The sequence below is a fragment of the Xenopus laevis genome, chromosome 5S (assembly GCF_017654675.1).
Source record: "Xenopus laevis strain J_2021 chromosome 5S, Xenopus_laevis_v10.1, whole genome shotgun sequence".
Lineage (NCBI taxonomy): Eukaryota > Metazoa > Chordata > Amphibia > Anura > Pipidae > Xenopus > Xenopus laevis.
The window spans coordinates 92093817-92118771 of NC_054380.1; the positions used below are offsets into that span (position 1 = coordinate 92093817).

At 39.1% G+C, this 24955-nt stretch overlaps 2 protein-coding genes across 2 annotated transcripts in view; both read right to left on the bottom strand.

Moving 5' to 3' along the window:
- Positions 1-5560, bottom strand: part of LOC108718069 (probable cation-transporting ATPase 13A4) — a 52184-nt gene extending 46624 nt beyond the window's left edge. Inside the window, exon 1 of the mRNA XM_041564794.1 lies at positions 5473-5560. Coding sequence (XP_041420728.1) covers positions 5473-5520 — 48 coding nt within the window. The 5' untranslated portion in view covers positions 5521-5560. The remainder of the gene's footprint in view (positions 1-5472) is intronic.
- Positions 5561-14422: 8862 nt separating this feature from the next.
- LOC121394267 (lamina-associated polypeptide 2, isoforms alpha/zeta-like) lies at positions 14423-16612 on the bottom strand. Its single transcript, XM_041564795.1, has 2 exons — positions 16369-16612; positions 14423-16287 (listed from the first exon to the last, which is right to left on the bottom strand). Exons 1-2 carry the CDS (start codon positions 16425-16427, stop codon positions 15015-15017), a joined length of 1332 nt encoding a protein of 443 aa, XP_041420729.1. The 5' UTR covers positions 16428-16612; the 3' UTR covers positions 14423-15014.
- Between the last annotated feature and the right edge of the window lie 8343 nt (positions 16613-24955).

A 24955-nucleotide genomic window follows, 5' to 3' on the forward strand; every position in this document is an offset into this window, starting at 1 on the left:
ATTTCCAAGCAACACATTGCTGTTTTTCACCCATTTGTTGGTAAGGAAGAGGGTAAAATCGTTGTTTGGGGATGGTATGGGAGCTGAGTTTTACAGATAACAAATCTTTCTATAATTTGGATCTCCATACCTTAAAGCTACAAAAAAGTAATTTAAACATTAAATAAACCCAATTGGATTGTTTTGCTCAAATAAGGATTAATTATATCTTAGTTGGGATCAAGTACAAGGTATTGTCTTATTATTACAGAAAAAAAAGGACATCATTTTTAGAAATCTGAAATACTTAATTAAAATTGAGTCTATGGGAGATAATTGTCACCATAATTCGGAGTATTTTGGATTTTGGTTCCCATACCTGTAGTATATAGTATATCATTATTAGGCCTTCCGAAACATTCATTACTCTCTGCGTGTGCCCATGTGACAAAATGGTTGAAATCAATGTGTACCATTTCCCTAGAAGTTCCTTCTTTTTTCTTTTGTTCTCCATTTCCCTAAAAGTTCCTTCCATTTTCCTTTGTTCTCCTCAATAAGCTTGATGCTTAAAGCGCTTTAGCATAATTATTTTTTTATTTAAGTGATACTGGTATATTCCTACTATTTATGGGTCTGACATTGACCAGCTAAACTAAACAGGCCCAAGAGGGAAGCTCACTGATAGGAATGTGTACCAAAAACAGGAAAAGAAAGGCTGATGGTTTTATCCTGAATAACAAGCCATTTCAAATTATAATTAACATACCCATGCTTCTATTTAAAATGACAATGGCATCTATGAAGCTGAAACAAAGTACTAACCTACATAAACTCTTCGCACAAATACAATGAAAATGTTGTTATGATAGGACTAAAGTCAATTCAAACAGATTTTAGCTCAATATCTTTCAGTTTTCTAAAGAATTTGAAGCAATATTAGATGTGATGTTTAAAGCTGTACAAAACCCATCAAGATGTGCAAATTTACCTCCATTACTTGCAATAGGTGTCAAAAGAAAACCGGGATGATTTTCATTCTATTGTCTTGATTTTGATTATTAATTTTCAAATAAAAATCTGGTTGGAATCATCCATGTTTGTGTTTTCACATGATTTATATTGGCAGCAATGGAGAGCAGTATGGGGTAATTTTTGGCAATTTCACACTGAGTTTTTATGAAGGGAATAAAACACAATGGGAAAAATTAATCAGCTAAGATAGGCTTTAGGCTCCCTCTACTAGTGTTAGCTGTTGAGAACTTGAGATGAGAAAAATGCAGCCATTTATGGGGCACCAGTAGTGATGTATATATCATACTGCATTCTTGGATTGTAATTAATGTAAACTTTAAATGCCACCCAAATATTAAACACAAAACTGTAGATTTATTGTAACAGCATATATTTCCCCCATTTAATAACAATGAATGCTTTACAGAATGCCTTTAAGAATGGCTTGGATGATTTTTTTGGACAGACAGAATATCAAAGGCTATTGTGATACTAAGCTCTATAGTTAGTATTGGTATGGGTATATATAATATATGTGAAAGTAGCGAGGGGTGTGTGTATGTATGGATGCTGTGTTTTCATTTGGAGGGGTTGAACCTGATTTAACTATGTAACATTTCTACCCAAAGTGCAAAAATGATTTCAAGAAATGGGAAAATCCACAAAGATTATGTCATAGAAACACAGACAGGGAGGCAGACTGTTGGTGCTGTCTTTGCAGATACAAGACATTCTGCGCTTGTAGTAAGACACAATGGGATGATGTTTTATTTCTGACACCTAAAGGATTTTAGAAAATGAGGCAAAACCACAAAGAGTTGGCTTGACATTTCTGAAATCCTGCATCACTCTTGCCTCTGGGTATAAGAATATAGTTGGCACTTGTTTTTGGCAACACTTGGCAGTCAGCAGTCTGACACACTTGCCTTTGCGTACAGCACCCAGAATACAATGATGTCAATTTAAACTTCAAGCTGAACATAAGATGCACTGTTCAGATTTTTAAATAATCACTTTATCAGGTAGAAAAAAGTAACAGCTGCCCATTTCATTTCCAAAGTAATGTATGTGTTGACATATTACATCAGGACAGTAAAACATTATGTTATATTTTTTACCCTGCCATCTATAAAATAATCTATACTGTAAATACTTAAAGGTAATCTATAAACTGAGGTTGTCTGTAACATTACTACAGTGTCTTCCATATAGAATATGAATATTTAAGCAACAGAATATAAATGAATTAATATTGAATCAACAGATAAATTGCAGGTATGGGACCTGTTATCCAGAATGCTCGGGACCTGGGAGTTTCCGAATAAGGGATCTTCCTGTAATTTGGATCTTCATACCTTAGGCTTAGGTCAACTAGAAAATCAGGTAAAAATTAAATAAGCACAATAGTCTAGTTTTGCTTGCAATAAGGATTAATTATATCTTAGTTTGGATAAAGTACAAGGTATTCCGTCATTTCTGGATAATGGGTTTTTGGATAACAGATCCCATACCTGTATATCATATTTAGTGGCATATTAAAGAATTATTAAACTAGAGAATATACTTTATATTTAGGTAAACTTTGCCCTTTTCCATCTTTTTTCCCTAAACCACCATATTGTGATGGTCTATGTGCTGCCTCAGAGATCACCTGACCAGAAATACTGCAGCTCTAACTGTAAAATGAAGAAGTGTGTATGCAAACAAAAGAGCTTTGTCCATTATTTGACTCATGTGACCTAACATGTATGGTTTGTGTAGTTTGTTTGTGTGCACCGTAAATGGTAAGTGCACACCTACAGTCTTACGTAGGGATGTAGAACTGTTCGCCGGCGAACTTGTTCGCGCGAACTTCGACCGTTCGCGTCCGCCGAATGTTCGCGAACGTCGCGCGACGTTCGCATTTTGAGTTCGATTCGAATACAAATCGTTCGACCATTCGACCATTCGAATTCCTTCGACCACTAAAAATCGAACGATTTCCATTCGTTCGAACGATTTCCATTCGTTCGAACGATTTCCATTCGTTCGAACGATTGTAAGCATTCGATCGAATGAAAAGCATTCGATCGAATGCTTCGATCGTTCGATTCGAATGAAAATCGTTCGATCGAACGATTAAAATCCTTCGATCGTTCGATTCGAACGATTTTAGCGGGTGTTCGAAGTTCGCGAACGTTCGCATTTTTTGCCGGCGTTCGCGAACGGCGTTCGCGAACACCAAATCGGCAGTTCGCTACATCCCTAGTCTTACGTCTTCTGCTCTTAAAGTGACTTAAAGTTTTCTATTTAGGATTACCCAATGGCACCTACTACTAAAAAGTATATTATTACAAAAATGGTCTATTTGCACAAAGGGTTTTTCATATGATCTGTATTATGCAATATATTTTTATAGAGACCTTCTGTTACCTGTTGTAAAGGAGCACATGGCCCAAGCACAGGAGGCCCAAAGCAGGATCTATAATAGGTCTGCAAAAGTAAGGACCTTTAATCAGGGCAAAGATTGAGACACACACTGAGGAGAGCTGGGAGCTGAGTGGAGCCATTGGAAGCGGCTGTTTATTTTTCCCCAAAGGGAAAGGACTTTTGCAAAGGTACTGTGACTCTGGGGAGTTGTACTGTTTGTGTTTGATCGGGAATCCCAGGAGAGGACCGTTAGTAGAGAGGGAAACTACTCTGTGTATTAGTTAGCACCCAAGTGGGGCAAGGATTTTGTTTTGTTTTGTTTTATGCTGCTTTGCTCAAAGAATCTTTATATGTGAACAATAAATGGACTTTACCCTGTTCAAGACCTATATATATATATATATATATATATATATATATATATATATATATATATATATATATATAACAAACAAGGGAAAGTTGTGCTCACCACTGATTTTTAAAACCATTAGGCGGGGGTGCAATGAGGGTGTGACCACAAAATACATATAGACAAATACAAGAGTCCTCAGCACTCAACCCATTATCAATATATTTAAGACAGAGACATTTTGTGCATACTGCTACTGAAAAATGCCTTACCCTTTAAACAAAACAGGGATTGTTTGTCCATATATTGCAATATATTTAAGCTGGCCAACTACGTCAAAGTCATCCCATATCTGGCCAGTCCTACGCTTAATTTTCATCTGATTCACTAAGAATTCTATTGCTTCATTACACATTTTACAAAGGGACTAAGTTTTACCTGCAACTTACTAGCTGCTTTCAAAGTAAAACTCCCAAACTTGGCTGCCCTTTTATTAGACACCAGTGGGATCACCTGACTATAGTTGGAGAGGGTGGGAGCTACAACATGGAGCTGGTCACTGCTCCTGTATAACTAGAACAAACAAGGGAAAGTTGTGCTCACCACTAATTTTTAAAACCATTAGGCGGGGGTGCAATGAGGCTGTGACCACAAAATACATATAGTCAAATACAAGAGTCCTCTGCACTCAACCCATTATCAATATATTTAAGACAGAGACATTTTGTGCATAATATATATATATTATATATATATATATATATATATATATATATATATATATATATATATATATATATATATATATATATATATATATATATTGTAGTCCAGGGGTTACACACACACCTTTTTCTTTTATGAAAATTTTATTGGAAAAATTATTAAACATACATCGCATCGACGTTTTGGTTCATGGTTTAGAACCTTTCTCAATAGCATCTTGAGAAAGGTTCTAAACCATGAACGAATTATGTAATGTATGTTTAAAAATTTTTCCAATAAAAATTTTCATAAAAGAAACGGTGCGCGTGTAACCTCTGGACTGCTGGATTTTACAATGTACACACAGCACCCGGGGTTGAATCCTAAATGACGTGTGCGGACTTCAATGGTGGATAAATATATATATATATATATATATATATATATATATATATATATATACATATATATACAATGAAGGTAGGTATCAGCACCAGATATATAAATTTGCAGAGATGAGGCCGCATTCGCAGGTCCTATGAAAGGGAATCAGATTTTATTAGGCACGACTGACGTTTCGGCTGGTACACCAGCCTTTCTCACTTTGAGTAGTGCCTAATGAAATCTGATTGCCTTTCGTGAGAACGGCAAATTTATTTTTATATATATATATATATATATATATATATATATATATATATATATATATATATATATACTTTTTCAGGTTCCCTGAGGTTTCAGCAACAACTTGTAACTTTCAGAATGACTTTCTTTTAACACACAAAAAGCCTGCTATACCAACATAATGATCTACTGCTTGTTCTTAAAATGATTAATAAAGAGCCCCTTTTCAAGAGGCCACAGAATAATCTTAATTCCATTTTAGGAATGCTGGCTAATTCTGCCAGTGTCTATAGTTTCTCTTGTTCTGCTTTATGTCTCCATACAGTATTTAATTTGTGTAAGTAAATAAATATAGAAAGTACTTATAAATAAATAAAAGTAGAACATACCATTTCGTTATCCTCTCCTTGGTTAAGCAAAGTATACCGTTCTGTCATTATGTATGCTGTTACTTTCTCTGGGTGTCAGCACAGCCAAGTCCTTCCTGAGATTCTTGCACTTTCTTCTCACTCACATACTTATAGTGATTATGATGCCTACAAGGACAGCCTCTTCATTTGCCTAGCCAGCCTGATTGGAAATGGTTTTGCATACTCTTAACATACAAAACATCACTTTTGACACAGATAGAACAACTTTTGTCTTCCCTGAAATAAGCTTATGATTCTCATTGTATAGTACATTATTGTGTGTGTGTGTGTGTGTGTGTCATGATACAGTATGTGTATTTGGAATCATGCTGAATACTAAGCTACATTCTAAATGTACAAAATGTTTTGGAATCTCAATAAATTGAGGTGAATGTTGGGTTTTTTTAAACCAGCTAATGCGGGTTTTACTTGAATAACCTGGTTGCTTCAATCAGCATGTTATGGTTTTCTATCCCTTCTCCGAAAAAAACCCATTATACAGAAAGCTACAAAAACCATGAAGGCCACCTCCCATTTAAGCAAATAATTATAATTGTTCCTATTTGTTTCCCTTTTAAAATTATTTCCTTTTCTCTGTAATGATAAAACAGTAGCTTGTACTTGATGGTAACTTAGCTGCAAGAATCCATATTAGTGGCAAAGCAATCCTATTGGGTTTAGCTATTTGGTATTTATATAGCACATTTAAAGAAATAATGTATTATTCACATCATTCCCTGCCCCAGTGAGGTTTATGGTCTAAGGCCCCTATTTAACAGGAGCCAATAAATCTGCCTGTATGTTTTTAGAGTGTGGAAGGAAGCCAATAGTGTAACTATTCCACAACAGGCCCTCCTGCCAAAGAAACTCCCATTGTGATTTTGAACTGAATTAAAGTTTGCAGAAATGGAGTGAAAATGTAAATAAAGATGCGTATTAACACATAAATGTGACCGTAGCCTTAGTTCTAGCTCTGCTAGATGGCTTCACCAATAATTTCAATCGTGGAAGTAGATGAAACTCAGACCCTTTACCTTGCTTCAGTTTGTGGCTGTGTGTTAATTGGTATATTTTAATATTGGCTTTGCAGTTTGCTCATCTTTGTAGTCAAGTGAGTGTATCATTTGATTGAGAAAGGTTTATAACAACCCTTACTGCGAAGAAAAGGAATTTGTCTTATACACCCTAATTAAATTACAAAATCACCTTCTAGAGATAGAGAGAGGTATAATTACCTAATTATGTATTTACTAAAGTTTAAAGAGTGTAAAACCCCTCTCTATCTAGTTACCCACCAATTATTAATACCACATTAATTACAGATATCTATATTGTTCAGCTGTTCAGTTTCTAATGATTGTGAATAATTTCAATAAATATTTAAAGAAACTAAATTGTGATTCGTTATTGCGTGGTGGTGTTCAACACCAAAGGTGATTACCCTGTTAGGTACTTTGTGCCGTGAAGTAATGATTATAGACTACTTATAATATACTAGATTAGGTGAATATAAATTACTTAAATAAATTAAATTAAGTGATTCATTAATTAAAGTGCTGGTATGAATTTTATTCTAAATTCATGATTAAAATAACAAAAATTAATTGAAATAAAAGTGCCTGCACAGATCTGGGTAATAAATTAATTAAAACCGAATTACCACGATTTAATTAAAAAAAGTAACTGAATGCATTACAAAACACTTACTGAACATAAATAAATATTAATAAAAAACGGGGGAGAAACCCCCAGTAAAATGGTAGGTTGTAATTGGTTTGCACGCCTCAGCCTAGGCTGATGGGTGTTTGAAAGTAAAAAATTAATTAAAAATTTTATATCAATTTGTCCACAAGAAGACCAGCATTGAAGAAAAAGAAGGAAAGTTCTAATTTTCCTTGTTTTTCTTAAATGCTGGTCTTCTTGTGGACAAATTAGCTCTTAACTACACTAGTCTTTCATTCAATTTGATAAATTCCGAAGCACACTACACAGTTTGGGTGTGCCTGTGGTTTGCTAAGTATATTTAGTTCCAAGCTTGCCATTGTAGAATGCTTTTTAATTTAACCTCTTTTAATAGATGCTTAGGATTAGTTTATTACTGCCCTGCAAGAACCAATGCAGTATATTTTAAAAGCAGATCAAACTCAAATTATTTCACCTCCTTCTCCTAATTCAGGTAGGTATTAAGGCCCAGGGGAAAATAAATTCAAACCAAACCTTTAGCTGGCAAAGGTTGCTGGAATTTGTTGTGATCAATGATATTAAGTGCTACTGTTGCCATAATTGCCTTCATTCACAATCTTGCTTTGTTGTAGCTGCTTTTCTACACTCTTCCCACCTACAACTGCTGCTCTATAAATCAGACCACTATCTGCCAGCCATTGGATGCTGCCAAATAACATCTGGAGGTCAGACAGTGTTGTTGGATTTTTTAAGTTCCTTCATTTTTTAGTACAGTACAGGTATGGGACCTGTCATCCAGAATGATTGGGACCTTGGATTTTCCAGATAATGGATCTTTCTGTAATTTGGATCTTCACAACTTAATTCTTCTAGAAAATCATTTAAACATTAAATAAACCCAATAGTCTGGTTGTGCTTCTGATAAGGCTTAGTTATATCTTACTTGTGAGGTACTGTTTGGATTATTTGGATAAAATGGAGACTATGGGAGACTTTCCATAAGTCTAAGCTTTCTGGATAACAGGTTTCCAGATAAGGATCACATACCTTGAATTGAACATTGAATGTATAATGAAATAATTATATAACGGAAATGAATCTAAAAAGAAATAACCCATATCTGCATTGTAAGTTTTCATATCTGCACAGAGCTCATTTTTTAAGCTTTTGAGAAGCTTTTGTTTTGTGATATTTACTCATCAACTTGTCAAAAGTCATAAACTTGTGGCAATCTTGTGACCATTTGTTACCAAACAGCTGTCTTGTACTCTCATGATCGTCTCACTACAAATCGCTGTGTGTTTTGAGATTTCAATAATTTCCTCATCTTCCTCAGGTTTGTATCTACATATTTCAATGTTGTGAGCTCAAGGGAGTTGGTGTTCTTGAAGCTCAGAGCAGACAACTTGTATGGATAATTTACCATAGTGTCTATGGCAAACTGTGATGGGGATGGTAGACTGTAAGCTCCACTGGGGTAGGCACTGATCTCTGCAACACACTGCAGAATATGTAAGTGCTACATAAAGAATAATCGGGGGAATGTAGTAAAAGTCGGTAACAGAAAAACTATTCGCAATGTGAAAAGTTATGCCTTTGCGTGAACAAATTTTGCTTTGCGCAAACTTAATATAGCATTTGCGAACCCGGAAACTGTTTAGCGACCACGTCCGACAGTGGAATACCATTTTCAAATTTTGTAGTAGTAAATGTAATTTTTTTGCGCAGTAAATGTAATAAAACTTCTTACTGAAAAAGTCGTTATGTTTGCTCCAAAAGATTACGACACCTTCAAGCACTTCTTCAGAGTGTGCAATTAAAATTAAAATTCATATATATAGTATTCATGTATTCATGTATGACATTCAGTACATTTAGTACTAACAGAAGGTTGAGGTTGTTAAGTTCAGTGTTGGGTAAGGTCAATCCAGAATGTACACCCCTTGGCAGACACTTCATCACTGAACAGGGGTTGTATTCTTCACAGTTGTAAAAATAGCATGAATGCAAAAGATTGCTATCGAATGTCTACAATACATGAGTGTTTCCCCCTGGGCACACATGACACATTATAATCAAAGCCATAGATCATATAATCAAAGCAGCAGCCCATTCTGTGAAATGGGCCTTACATCGCTTACGTTACAAATAAGATTCAGTTGGTGTTATATAATCAAAGCCAGAGCCTAGTTTCTAAGACGGCTGCTTAGGAAGAAAAACATTTAAAAAGCATCGCAAATTGCAAGAAATACTTTGATAAAGGATGGCTTTATGTTTTCTTTCACATATTGTCATTATCTGTGGCACATATGCATCACCACCAAACCTAGGATGGCGAAATATGAGATTTGCAAACGGTTCTCATGTGAACTGGACGAATTTATTAATAGTCACGAAAAATAGGTTTTGGAAAACCCATATTTAGTGACCCATCTGCCATTGGAAATAAGATTTTTTTTACCAATGTATTATGTAAGTAAAACTTTTTAATGAAAGTCAAAAAAAGCCATGTTTATGTAGTTAAATTAGGAAATGCCGCTCAGCCAAAAATAAGTAAATGAACACTAACCAGTTAAGCTCCAAGCCCATGTGTAAATACCCCGAGCTACCAGTCATCCAGTCATCAGATCAGTTTTCAGAAGCAGAAACAAATCACTGACTTAAGTCCATGACTTGGGTGCATTTCCCCAAACACATAGTTTGGGGTAGGATAACTGCTCAAAATTGCAGCCAAGAACTCCTGAACCCTGACCCCGTAACACATTTAGGGAGTTATTTATCAAGTTCCGAATTTATCTCAATATCGGCTACTACAAACTCCGATCTAATCCGCTCAGGTTTTTAACGCTTATTTATTATTACATTTTCCCGAAAATTACTGTAGGGGCCCCTACGGGTTAATCTGCCCTGCAGATTTAAGGCCCCAACCTTTTTCTTAGAGTGATCTGCCAGGAGAGAATGACACTCCCCTGCTACACTTTGGAGAAGAAGTCGGGGACCAGTCGGGGACCAGGTAACCCCGTGAATGAGAGAAAGGCAGATAGGATAGAGAGAAAGAGCAGCTGAAGCTCCAACAAGGATTTGCAGTGAGGGAGTAGCTTCCCAGAGGCTCTGTGTGTTGCCTCCAGTCAGGGACCTCAGTGAAGAGGGACTGTAGGGTAGAAGCTGCTTTCCTGATAACTTCCAGGAGGGAATGTGTGTGAATACTGCAAATGCCTAATGGAGATCTTTCCTCTGTGAGAAATGCCTAATGCCTGCAGCTCTGTGTGAGATATGTGCTATTGCCTCAGCTCCTGCCTGAGTACTAAACCATGTTGTTTTTTTATCTCTGAATGTGTTTCCTTCAGAAGTGCTCGTCTTTTCTGCAATTTTGTCCTTTATGAAGGGTAGCTGGTAGCTTGCACATGTCAACTCTAGGGGAATTAGCCAATGGCAGGCAGGCAGCATAGGACAGAATGACAGTGACACACACGGTTCTTCAAGGAAACACAGGTCTATTTCTCCCACTTTTTAAATGTAAAGAGTCAATCATGCACAGGAGTGACCTAAGTAGCAAACAAACATAAATCAAACATAAACCATAAAATAAAAACCTTGCCCACTGGGCACTACCTTAACACATTTGAAGAAGTCCCTGAATAGACTGGGCCCTTTGTGGACTACCAGCTAAACAAAACACTTGGCTTCACCCCTGTACTCACAAGACTCCTTTTGGGAAAGCCCTCAGCCTCCTGGCTTCTCTAACTCTTTTGTCCGGACTCTTGCCAGAGTCAAAACCTCCAACAGCTCCTGGTCACCTTCTGCTTCAGGCAGTCACAGGCAGCACTCCCAGCTCCTCTGGGCATAGCCGGGTCTCCTACCTGCTGTGACACACTACCCCATTAACTTTAAATACCCTTTCCACAGCCCCAATGACAGATCTGAATCTGCGGAATGGAGTACCTGGCTACTAAAGTCTTTCCACAGAGAATGGATTCTCTGTTCATCAACTCCCTTCCTGGAGCTGACCTCAATCACTGGGGAGACATTGAAAGGCTAGAGTCACCTTTTTACAGCTGTTCCTGGTCACTCCACCACTGTTTAACAGCTGGATTTCAGCATAGAAAATGGCATTTATTCATACTTTGTGAAGAAACAGGTAACTGTGATGGGTATATTAGGGTTATATGGGCCTCTTTATCAAATTTTGGTTTGGAAGCTGGAGTTCCCCTTTAAGATGAGCAACTTAAACAATGTAAAAAATAATAGGGCCAACAATTAACAAATGTCAGCTGAGTGTACTCTCATTCTTTTTTGCTGTCCTAAAAAATTATAGCAGCTTTATATGAACTCGCTACAAGACAAAATGTTCCTTAAATGTCATTCCATGTGAGAAACATCTGACCATACAAAAGATGGTAAAATCAACAAACAGTAAGAGACTTTCAAAGTTTTTTTATGACAGTGCCATGAATTTGCATAAATGGATGTTCAGTTTCTACAGTATGTGGGATAAAGTTTTACCCTTTTTATGAACTTACCCCAAACATTACATCTACATAACGGAAAATTTTATCACACTTACCGTAATTTTCGTTTCCTGGTTACTATGGGCAGCATCCACACCTATGGGTTTATCCCCGCCCTCACTTTGTTATAGGACAGAAGTTAATTAGATTAATTAACTACTCTATATGACCCACTTCCCCCCTCAGCTCACTGTCTTTTGATGTCCGAGATTATAGTGGGAGGGTTTGGTGTGGATGCTGCCCATAGTAACCAGGAAACGAAAATTACGGTAAGTATGATAAAATTTTCCGTTTTCCCTGGTCACTATGGCAGCATCCACACCTATGGGTCAGTACCTTAGCAGTCCGAATAGGGTGGGTTCATAATATAAACACTTACACCACTTATATGCATAACTGAAAATTTTTATTAATCGGCCAACTGGACCGTTTCCAGTATCTTCCTACCAAAGGAAGTCTTTTCTGAAGTAAATAAATTTACATGATAATGATTTAGAAATGTGTTTGTTGAAGACCAAGATGCAGATTTGCAAATCTTTTCCAGCCCAACATTCGCCTGAAAAGCCCAAGAAGTACTCAAGGATCTTGTGGAGTGTGCTTTAACCCCTTTAGGAGATTGTAACCCTTTCGCCTTGTAAGCCAAATGAATACATTTCACAATCCATCTGCTCAAAGTAGCCACTGAAGCTGCTTGTCCCTTCCTGGCACCATCGGGAACCACAAAAAGTCTGTCTGACTTTCTCCATTCCATTGTTTTTCCAAATAAATGGAAATACAGCGAACTAGATCCAACATATGCCACTTCTTTTCCTGTTCTGATACAGGATCTGGGCAGAAAGCTGGTAAAACTGATTCATGATTGACATGAAAAGTTGATACAACCTTGGGTAAATACCCTGGCACTGGCCTTAATATTACTTGATGAGGTTGAATTACAGTAAAAGGCGAAACCGACGACAAAGCCTGCAAGTCACTGACTCTCCTTGAGGAAGTTATTGCTGTAAGGAACACAGTCTTAATTGTGAGAAACATCTGTGATATTTCCTTAAGAGGTTCAAAAGGTTCTTTTGTAAGAGCCTGTAATACCAACGGCAGATTCCAGGTTGCTGACAGTGCTCTTACTGGAGGTCTGAGATGTAAAACTCCAGCCATAAATTTTGAAATGTTTTTATCCTTTGCGCACTGAACTCCTATGAGAGCTGAAATAGCAGACACCTGCAACTTTAGGGTTCTCAGACTTAGACCCTTATCAAAACCTGCTTGTAAAAAGTCGAGAATCTGCATAATATTTACTTGTTCTTGAATTATTTTCCTTTCTTTACACCAGTCTGAAAAGATGCTCCAGATTCTATCATACGTTCTGTTTGTAGAAATCTTTCTAGCAGACAGCATCGTATTGATTACCTGATTAGAAAGGCCCTCCTTACTTAACCTTTCCCTCTCAACCTCCAAGCTGTGAGGCATAAGACATGAGGATTGGGATGCCTGACAGGACCCTGACTCAAGATATCTTCCCTTTGAGGCAGTCTCCAGGGGCTCATTATTACCAAGGATCTGAGCATTGGGTACCAACTTCTCCTTGGCCAATCTGGAATTATTGCGATTATGTCCGCTTTCTCTGCCCTGATCTTCCTCAGTATGTGAGGGATTAGAGGTGTTGGAGGAAAGATATATAGGAGACCTACACTCCAATCCTGCTGGAGAGCATCCACTGCTGCTGTCTGATTGCAGGGGAATCGGGAAAAGAACGTGTCGACTTTCCGATTGTTCGTCGTGGCCATCAGATCCACATCCGGCAGACCCCATTTCTGTACAATCTGAATAAACACTTTGGGATTCAACTCCCATTCGTGTCTGCTTATCCTTGCACGACTTAGAAAGTCTGCTAGCACATTTTGTTTTCCTGGGAGATGAATGGCTGATATGTCCTGTAAATTCGACTCCGCCCAAGTCATGATCGGATACAACTCCCTTATGAGACTCTGGCTGTGAGTCCCTCCTTGTTTTCTTATATAAGAAACTGCTGCCATGTTGTCTGTCTTGACTAACAATGCTGCTCCTTTCAACTTGCGACCACATTGCTGAATCGCCTTCCAAACTGCCCTGAGCTCCAACACATTGGCTGGCAGTAACTGCTCCTCCGTTTTCCACAGACCTTGTAGACAATAACCTTCCACGTGTGCACCCCATCCGTACGGACTGGAGTCCGTTGTTATCACCTTCCATTTGACTGCCTCTAAAGAAAGTCCCTTGGACAGATTGCTTTCCAACATCCACCATCTTAATTTGTCTTTGGTTTCTACTTGCATAGCAATTCTTTGATTCCAGTCCTGCGCAATTGAATTCCATTGATTCAAAAACATGCTCTTTAGTGGTCTGATCTGCCACCGTGCCCATTTTAACATAGGGAATGTCGAAATCTGGAGACCTAATACACTGCTCACTTCCCGAGCTGAGCTCCAAGGCCTCTGCATCAGATCTCTGACTGCTGCCTTTATCTTCTCCTTCTTTTTGTCTGGTAGAGTTACTAAACCCTGTACTGTTAGAAACCTGGCTCCCAAATATATCAGATCTTGGGAAGGAACCAGCTGACTCTTCTCCAGATTTAAAACCCAGCCATGATCTTGAAGGATCCTGATGACTACATCCCTTTGTATTGTTAATACTTGTGGGTCCTGCGACTTCATCAAAATGTCGTCCAAATAATGAAAAATTTGAATTCCTTGTCTACTGATCTCTGCGATAAGTGTCTGTAGGACTTTTGAGAACACTCGTGGTGACGTTGCCAGGCCGAATGGAAGACAAGTAAACTGGTAATGTAGATCCTGACTTAAAGCGAATCTTAGGAACTTTTGGTGCGAGACAGCCACTGGGATATGAAAATAGGCATCTTTTAAATCTAAAGATAGAAGCCAGTCTCCTATCTGGATTTCTTTTATTATTGAATAAATGGATTCCATCCTGAACCTTTTTATTTGCAGAAACACATTGATTGACCTTAGATCCAGTATTGGACGAAAATCCCCTGTTTTCTTCATCAACATAAATAGGACTGAGTAAATCCCTTGTCCCTGAAACTCTCTGGGAACAGGCAAAATGGCTCCATCCTTTAATAACTGTTGAACATAACTTATCATCACTTTTCTCTGGTCTGTTGCATTGGGAATCTTTGATAGCACAAAGTGATTGTACTTCGGCACTTCCTTGAATTCCAGGTAATAGCCTTGACTTAGCGTTTGCAATACCCAGCGATCGCTTATCGACTTTGTCCACACTTCTACAAAATATGTTAGCCTCCTGGGTATCCCTGAAGCATGGACTGTCAAGTATTCAGAATCTTTTTGTTGATTTAACCTCTGTTCCTCTTCCTCTTTGATTTTTAAATAGTGAAGATTGACCTCCTCTCCACTGAGTTGGTTGTCTTGCAAACCTGAAATTTCTTTGTTCTGAAAAATTACTTTTGTTCCGAAAGGATGATCTGTCTGTTCGGAAATCCGTTGGCTTGAATCCTTTCCTTTCTTGAGGTAGAAAAACACCTTTTCCCCCTGTCACCTTCTTAATTATATCTTCCAATTTTGTTCCAAAGAGCATCTGCCCTTCAAATGGTAGGTTGCACAAATTCATTTTAGAAGCCTTATCAGCATTCCATGCCCTTAACCACAGTGCTCTTCTTGCAGCAATTGACAGGGCCATAGCTCTAGATGATGACCTAACCATGTCTACTGAGGCCTCCGTGACAAAATCTGTACCCAATTTTAATTCGGCTAAGGATTCGATTATGTCTCTTCTATTGACTCCCTCTTTTAAGGCCAGTTCCACATTTTGTAGCCACATCTGCATTGCTCTGGCTACTGAAGTCAGTGCTAAAGCTGGTCTGCACGTAGCTCCTAATGCCAAATAAGTTTTCTTTAAAGATGACTCCATCTTCCTATCCATTGGGTTTAAGAAGGACATTACATCTTCCACCGGTAAAAGTGTTTTACTGGAAAGCCTGGACACTGCTGCATCTACCTTAGGAGTCTTCTCCCAAATAATCTCCTCTTCTGCTGTAAAAGGATATAGTTTTTGTACCCTGGGAGGGATAGGAAATTTAGCATCCGTCTTTTCCCACTCTTTTAAGATAATTTCCTTAATTACCTCATGTAAAGGGAAAGTCGACCTTTCTCTTTTTAGAAATTTAAACGGATTTGACGAGGATGTTTGTTGCTCCGCCTTTTCAGGGAGTTCTAGCTGTGCCCTAACAGCTTTAATTAAAGGCTCTACTAGAGACATATCAAAGGTTGAACTAAGTTGTTCTTCTTCAAGTTCATCTTCAGCAGACTCTGTAGGTGACTGCCATCCTGCAGACATCTGACCTCTCCGCGAAGTTGAGGCACCATTATCCTGCATTATATCTTCATTATTACGCTTTGTAGCAAGAGTAACTCCTTCTATAACTGCCTCTCTGATCCATCTCATAACATCAGCAGTGTCTGCAGCTGCATCACCAGCTAATCTTCTTGTGCATCGCTCACACAATTTTGAGTGTTTTAAGGCTGTGTTATCACATGCCACACAAATTCTATTCTTCTCTTTTGATAAGGATTTTCTTGGGGCAGGCACACTGCAATAAAGCCAGTAAGAGAAGAATAAATATATGCACTCTTTTTTTCCATAAATAACACACTTACCTAACATGGCTCACCTCCTAATGTCTGTGGCAGCATTTTCTGGGCTACTAGGCACTTGAGGATTAATCTCCATATCTATAAAAGGTAAAAAACATAAAAACGTCTTACCTCAAAGAAAAGCTAAGCAAAGGAGCTTCCAGGCAAAATAAATACCTGCAACAGCTGAACGCAACTGCTAGGACTCTGAGGAGAAAGAAACTAGCTATCTGCGCGACTTTTTAAAAACACTTCCGTGTTCGCGCTATGTGAAAAACCGGAAGTGACGCGTACCTGGAAGTGACGTCATGCGCGCCAAGCTGGAACGCATCGGTGAATAGCGTACTTCCGGAACTCGCCTAGCTAAGTGCCGCCCGAAACCTGGTCTTAGACGCAGGAATAAAAACTCCCATAGAATATGGAGCATGATACCCCGGGCTGCCTAGTAACGGGGGTGGCTTGCCGATCTCCTCTGAGAGGAAATACTCCCGCAAAGCCCTACCAGGAAGAGAGGCCAACTTCCCAGGTATGGGATCCCAACCTTGGGTCCATGTGAGCCATAAAAGAAAATCTTGGCCCCAAAAAGGCCCGAAAAAAGCGAGGACAGAAAAAAGACAGTGAGCTGAGGGGGGAAGTGGGTCATATAGAGTAGTTAATTAATCTAATTAACTTCTGTCCTATAACAAAGTGAGGGCGGGGATAAACCCATAGGTGTGGATGCTGCCATAGTGACCAGGGAAATAGTAATAAAATGTGAGATAGAAATCACAGACTTTGCACTGTCTAGTAACCCACAGCACTTACTGGTATCACTTACTGGTCCCTTGTTGTAAGCAAATATTTGACTGTGGGCTCTGTATTACAAATGAGTGATGTTTTATTATGTAACCTACAAATGCTCTCATTAATGGCACACCAAGAACAAAGGAGAGTGTTGACTAACCTCTGCCTCACTGCGGCTGTGGCTGTTGTTAGACTATAAGACTAGGGTAGCACAGCAATCGATTAGTGAAAGAATTTTAGATTCCCCCAGGAATCTATCTAGGCAGTGGGGCGAATTTACTAAAGTTCGCCAGCATGACGTCATTTCCTTACTTCGCCGATTTACTTATGGTTGCTGGCATAACTTTGCTAGTGAAGGAGATAGACTCTAGCGATACTTCGCCCTCTTACGCCAGACGAAGTTTCTCTCTGGCGAAAGAGCGTTACTTCACAAATTCACTAAGATGCGGATTTTACTGAACATTATCTTTTGCGCCAGACTTGCTTTCGCCACCTCAGACCAGGCGAAGTGCAATAGAGTAGATTGGACTTCCTCAAAAAATAGTTGAAAAATTTTCTAAGTCCCAAAAAACACTGGCGACTTTTCATTTTTCAGGGTGATAGGCTGCAAAAGATCGTACATTTTTTCTGGGATACTCGGCTTTCCCCCTACATTTTCTAACATATGGCACATAAACTATACAATGGGCACATGTGTAGGGCAATATAACGGCTCTATTTTATTTTATTAAGCTTCCCTGAGCTTGTGTAGTGTAATGTATTTGCTGCAATATATATGTCCAACTTTAACTTCTCGCCTTATGCAAATTAGCCAAAGCTAGCGCAACTTCACTTTGCTCGCCGCAGTAACGCTAGTGCAACTTCGCCAGCGTTCGGCGCCCTGGTCGCAACTTCGGATTTTAGTGAATTAGCTAGTGTCCAGGCGAATTCACGCCTGGCGAAGTGTTGCGATGTGAGTGAAGCCGTCGCTGGCAAATTTTTGCAGGTTAGTGTATTTGCCCCAGTGTCTCACAAGATAAAGAAGATCAAATTACCCTGCTAAGCTACTACATAGTGACTTATGATTCTGGCTGGTTTATAATAAGGAGGCTGAGTTGGCCAATGTAAACAGACACATTGTACTTAGAATCTACATTTCTGATGTCGAAAGTTAATATAACAGCTTTCTGCAAAATATTCAGGCCATTTTAGCAGTACAGAAACAGATCTCAGCCAGTGTATTAATAGTCCACTCTATTTTTACTCTTTGATTAGTATTATTTGAAGTATCTAAACTTCTGTTTCAGCCCAACAGTTGTTTTCTCCAGAGTAAATAATGCTGTATAACACTACAGTTATGGGATCCGTTATCTGGAAACCCGTTATCCAGAAAGCTTCAACTAACTGAAACGCTGCCTCCCATAGACTCGATTGTATCCAAATAATTAAAATTTTATAAAAAGGATTTCCCTTTTCTATGTAATAATAAAACAGAACCTTGTAATATATATATATATATATATATATATATATATATATATATATATAGAATCCTTATTGGAAGGAGAACCAGCCTATTGGGGTTATTTCATTTTTACATAATTTTCTAGTAGACTTAAGGTATAAAGATCTAAATTATGGAGAGATCCGTTATCTGGAAAACCCCAGGTCCCGAGCCTTCTGGATAACAGGTACCATACCTGTACAACCACAATTATATTATTCTGTATATACTGGCGACATATTTGCAGTGCTATTACAGAGACTATACATAATTCCCTGCCCTTGTGGAGCTTACAGTCTACGGTTTCTATCACAATTATGCACACACAGCTATATCAGAAGTCAATTAACCTGTCCGTATTATTTTGGAATGTATAAGGAAAGCGGAGGTATAAGGTTACCCTGAGGATAACAGAAAAAACATCACTGTGCATTAAAGGATTGGACAAAAATTAAAGTTAAAACATAGCCTTATTTATTCTCATTAAAACCAAGGCACATCATATGGAGAGTAAATAGTTTGGACGATCATATGCTTTATGTATTTTGTAGCTACAGGCTAATATCTCAGATATAACCAAAGACACAGAGATGTTGAAATGAAATGGATACAGTTTCAAACCATACACTTCAAAGCAAACTAGTTCAGTGTGAGACATGTACAAAGTAACGGCATATGGTGGAACGGTGGTGCCAAGTTTAAAGTTTATAGCACCTCTCAATAAGTTAAATTCTGAACATGCCTCAGTGCAGTGCCACCCGCTCCCACCCTTCCATTTGTGCCCAACGTCTGCCAAAACTGCCTATCTATGTAGGGACAGGGTAGGAGCTAAGCTGCCCACCGTCCACCTATGCCACCCAACGTGCTTCCTCAGGGGCATAAGTGGCAAGTGCTCACTGCATCAAAGTTTAAATAGACAAGTGTAGCCAAGTGCGTCGCAACTCTCGCGATGTTTAGTGGAGCACGACTTCCGGGTGTGTACAGTGACGTCACTTGGATGCATACTGTATACTGTATAGGCTTGCATCACGATTTACCAGATGCGGCTTCATATCAACGAGTACCTAGTGGGTACTGCTGCATTGCAGCCCTATTTAATAGTCTGCCATTACCCATATGTTGATACTATACGGCTATGCTTTCGGGTTTACCAGTCCAAGCCTCATACACATGTATTGCGCATGTGTGTCCAGTATGACACGCCACATATCCCCCCCCCCCACATCAAACAGGGCCGGGGTTTAAAGAGCCAGAGTATGATTCGTACCGAATAGGTTTCAAATGGGTGAAAAATAAATGGGATGTATTCAGATGGAAATAAATGAAAGAGAAAAATAGAGAGCTCTTATCCCCATTAAAATCAAAATAGTATATATAATTATAATAACAGGATAGTAGTCTCAGATTTATGGAAATGATACAGAAATGTGTTATGAAGAGTAGTACTAAAAATATAGATGAAAATCTCAACGAAAGGTGTTAGGAGAAGCAGAAATTTACTGATAACTAAAGAAAGAGCTTAAAAGTAAAGCCTTCGTTGAGACCATTAGGGGCACGACTGTTCAGCCAGTATATCCATTTAGCTTCACACTGCAGCAATTTTCTGTCTAAATCCCCTATCCTGGTGGTTAGTTGGAAGTTTTCAACTGCAACAAACTTCATAATGTTAACTTTCCCATCATGGAATTCATTGATGTGGTTGGCTACAGAGGTATTACGCTTATTTCTTACATCGCCCACATGCTCCAAAATCCTCCTCCTGAATTCTCTCCGTGTTTTGCCAACATATAGTTTGTTACAGCCACATCTCATGATATGTATCACTCCTGAAGTTTTGCAGTTCATGAAATGCATCAGTTTGTATTCGTTAATATCCTAGCCTTGACAGCTGTGGGTTTTTCAATGAAGGAACAAGCTAGACAGTTGCCACATTTGTAACACCCCTTTGTATGTTCAGATAACCAGGTGGATTTAGTCTGGGTGGTGAAATGACTGTGCGTTAGCCGGTCCCTTAGGTTTTTACTTCTCCTACATGTGATTATTGGTCGGTCTCCTATCATTTCCTTAAGGACCTTGTCCTGTTCTAGTATGTGCCAATGCTTGGTCAATACATTGGTGATTTGTTTATGTTCCATACTGTAGTCACCAATTATCCTTATTTGATTGCTAGTCTCTTGTTTATTCTGCCTTTTCTGTTTATTAGATGTTAAAAGGGCTGTTCTATTTGCGGCCAGTGCTTTTTGATAGGCCCTTTTTAGGCAGTTGTGGCTATAACCCCTGGATTTGAATCTGTCATAAAGTTTTTTTGCTTCAATTTTGAAATCATTTGTTGTGCTACACAACCTTCTTATCCTAAGATATTGTCCTGTAGGGATTCCCCTGATAGTGCTAGGGGGTGTTGACTATTTGCATGTAAAAGGCTATTGGTGGCCTTTCCTTGCGATATACAGTTGTATGTAGGTTCTGGTCATGATTTCTATAAATTTGTATATCCAGGAAGTTAATGCTATCTTTCTGGATATCAGCAGTGAATTTAAGGTTGATGTCATTAATGTTCAATTTATCAACAAAATCAAAAAAGTCTCTCTGAGTCCCGGACCATATTAGTATGAAGTCATCAATATAGCGTAACCAAAGTGTTATTGGCTGTGTATATTCCAATAAAGCATCACTGAAAACATAATTTCGTTCCCACCACCCTAAGTAAAAGTTGGCGTATGATGGAGCACATGTGCTCCCCATCGCGGTCCCCCTCAGCTGATGGTAGTATTTGTTTTTGAAAGTAAAATAATTATGTGTCAAAATAAATTCGAGAAGTTCAATAACAAAGGCATTGTGTGCACCAAATTGTTGGCATCGTTGGCCCAGTGTGTCACTCACTGTTCAAAGTCCCACATCATGTAAGATGCTAGTGTATAGGGACTCGATGTCGAGACAGGCCAACCATTGTTCTTCCCCTAAAGTGATGCCCTCTAGATGGCGTAGGGCGTCACTAGTGTCTTGAATAAAGGAGGGAAGGCCAGAGACAAAAGGTTTTAAAATGTCATCCACATATATGCTGGATGGTTCTGTTAAGATCCCTATGCCAGACACTATCGGGCAACCTGGGGGAGATTGTGTGTTTTTGTGGATTTTGGGAATGGTGTAGAATGTCTGTATAACTGGAGTTTTGACCACTAAAAAGTCAAATTCTTCCTTGCTTAAGAGGTCACTTGTTTTATATTTTTTCAAAATGGTCAGAAGTTTGAAAGGTGGCAGTAGGGTCACACCTTAGTGGGATGTAGCACTTGGGATCATTGAATAGACGTTTACATTCATGTACATAAGATGTGCTATCAAGGATGACTATATAAAAACTGTCCTGCTGTCTGAACCAAAAGGCATGAGTTCTTGCAATCCAGAACAGAGCGTAAGGACCTGCTCCTTCCAGTTGAATACAGAGCTTTCCTTCATTTGTCAGTGCAGTATTCATGATGTGAGGGTTAGGGGAAGCATATAAGTCATCTCCCATCCTGTTCAATACTTGCACCTTGTGCCTCATTCCAACCCACAAATTAGGGAGGGCCGGCAAGTGCAAAGGAGCGTATGGTGCTATGGATCCTTGTCCTTGCCACCAGCCTATGGCCAGAGCTGGTTGCTCCAGATTTTTAATCCTGCACATGGTACAGAATGGTAGTATTACAGGTACTTCCAAAGTACAATTATGTTAAAGGAGACCTACCTCCACAGTATAGGATATAACAAAATGTATAAGGAGCTTAACAAAGACGTAAAGTCGCCAGTAGAAGGGAGTGCAAACAGACTAAAGTTAAAATACAGACAGAATTAGTATCATTCTCACTAAGTTCAAGGCAAGGTAGAAGATGCAATAACCAACTAACAAATCACAACTTTTATCAGCTAAGTGCAGTAATGTATTTCTGTATATTCTGCCATTCACAATTTCTCCACTGGAAACTACACTACGTCCTTATAATATATGTGCCCCAATATCAAGTCTCTGCATAACAGTGAAAAGAAAGAATTAACCATCCCCCACAGAATCATAATTGATAACCCTTTATCTTCAAAACAGGAATCAACAGCACGTGGCCCTCCAGAATTACAACTGGTAGTTTAATTAGACAGCCAGACGTGGTCCGTCCATACTGTAGACCTTTTTGGAGTTATGTATGTAGCACACCCTTGAGTGAGACTAATATATATATATATGGGTAACTCCAGCACGCTCAGTGACACCCCATTGAACGGACCACAATAATGATAAACAGTGATATCCCTTTTCTTTATTAAGCGTAACAAATAATCAGCAGGGATCCGACTATGATTTAAAATATTAAAGCAAGATATATATGTATAACAATACACCAACCAACAATGACACCATTTAAATTGCTAATACAAAGTATGCAGAAAATATATGTGCTAAATGTTGTAACTTAATTTCCCTGTCACAGTCCCAGATGATTTGTGCACGTTGGGGCCCTTATTGAGTTTAGCTTATTGGCCAATAGCACTGATCCTTTCCTCTGTCGGTTAGCAGTATAACTTTATAAACTTAGTGAAGAAACACTTTCCTCTCAGGTGAGAAATGACTTGGCAGAGTGTATAGTTCAGCAACAGATGGATTAGCTCCTATTGTTTGATAATACACAGTTCCCCAATAGTGTGTGGTGTTGCAGGTTACTCACAGTCTGTGCTCCAAACTCTGTATCACCTTTAGTAACAGACCTCAGATGGGATGCAGGCAGCTCTGTTCTCTAGCAGCTGAAATCACCTGGGCCTCTTTGCAGCATGTCAGCCTAGGGCTCTCCCACCAACCGCAGGCAGTTTCCCCCTGCTCCCTTTCTGGCTAGCACTGATAGCTCTTTTACGGGTGCTAGTCTAGGACTGGGATAGCAGGGTCAGCTTCTCCCAGTAGCAGCTTCCCCTGGGGCAGGATCCCTGCAGATGTCTCTCCCCTCTGGCAGCTCTCCCACGCAGAGCAGGTACAGCAGGTAGGCAGCAGTCAGCAGTTTTTCTGCCTGCAGGCACACACTTCTCTCCCTTTTTTATAGTCCAGCAGTGTGGTCCTCAAAACATTTTGCGCCCTTTCTTATCATTGGTGGATTATAGCCCCAGCCAGGTCCTCAGCTCTGAGGCATGCTGGGATATGTAGTCCTGTAGACTGTCTATGCAGCACTTGTTCATGTTTCTTGCTTTAGTTAGGGGTGTTACACTCTCCCCCCACCACAAATCTTGAGTCCTCTCAAGAGCAACCTCTGAGCATAATTAGCAATGCATAATATATGACAGGTACATACATGTATAAGTAACATAACTCAAATTTGTATATCTACCAAGTAAGGACATTGAAAATACACCACAGATCTACACTGAGTTGGGATGTCACCTGAAGAGTGTGCAGTAGAGGGAACATGGGCGTAGTCATTTCTATGGGCCACAATCACAGTCTTTTCTGTACTATTGCCCAGAGAATCATAAGTAAGCCTTTGCGGTGGTCTGATTACTCTGGGTTCTCTAGTGTTAACCACTCTTGACTCTATATGTTCTTCATCACAGTCAACTCTGGAGCCAACATCAGTATCAGTCTCTAGTGTAGGCGGTAGGTTGTCTGACAGTTCATGTACAGATTTGTTTCCATTTGTGATAGATGTGTCAGGAGCAACCTCTGACACCTGGGAAGGTACATCATCTATATTTTCAATTAACTCAGGATTTTCTGGAATAAACTCTGGAGCATTTACATTTAATTCTGTAGTGGGTTCCTCACTATTTAAAGCAGGTCCCTCTGAGTCTGTTTCATAGAAGAAATAGTTTAAACCCCATTCCTCTTCTTCAGATTCATCTTCACTTGAGTAGATGCGACAGTCAGCCCTAGGTACAGTAAGAGTTTGATTCTGAATTCTCTTTGACCTTCTGGGTCTGGTGTTTTTGGGAGGTGTATCATCTACAGATCTTGGCTCTCTTACTGTTGGGCCAATAGGAAGTAGATGGTTCCTATGCCATGTTTTAATAGGATGATTCTTTCCTTCAGGCCTGATCTGATATACCGGAATGTTTGGAAGTTGAGAACAAATTATATAAGGTTGCGATCCCCATCTGTCAGCTAGTTTGTGTTTTCCTGGTAGCCCCAGATTTCGTAGGAGAACTCTGTCTCCAGGCTGTAAATCATGGAATTTCACTTTCTGGTCATACCGGGCTTTATTTTGCTGATTTCTATTCCCTGATGCTACTTGAGCCTTCTCAAAGGCCTGTTGCAAGTTTCTTTTTAGTCTCTCCACATAACTTTGGTGCGATTTAACAGGGGTATCATCCGCAGTAACTCCAAAGGCCATATCTATAGGAAGTCTAGCTTC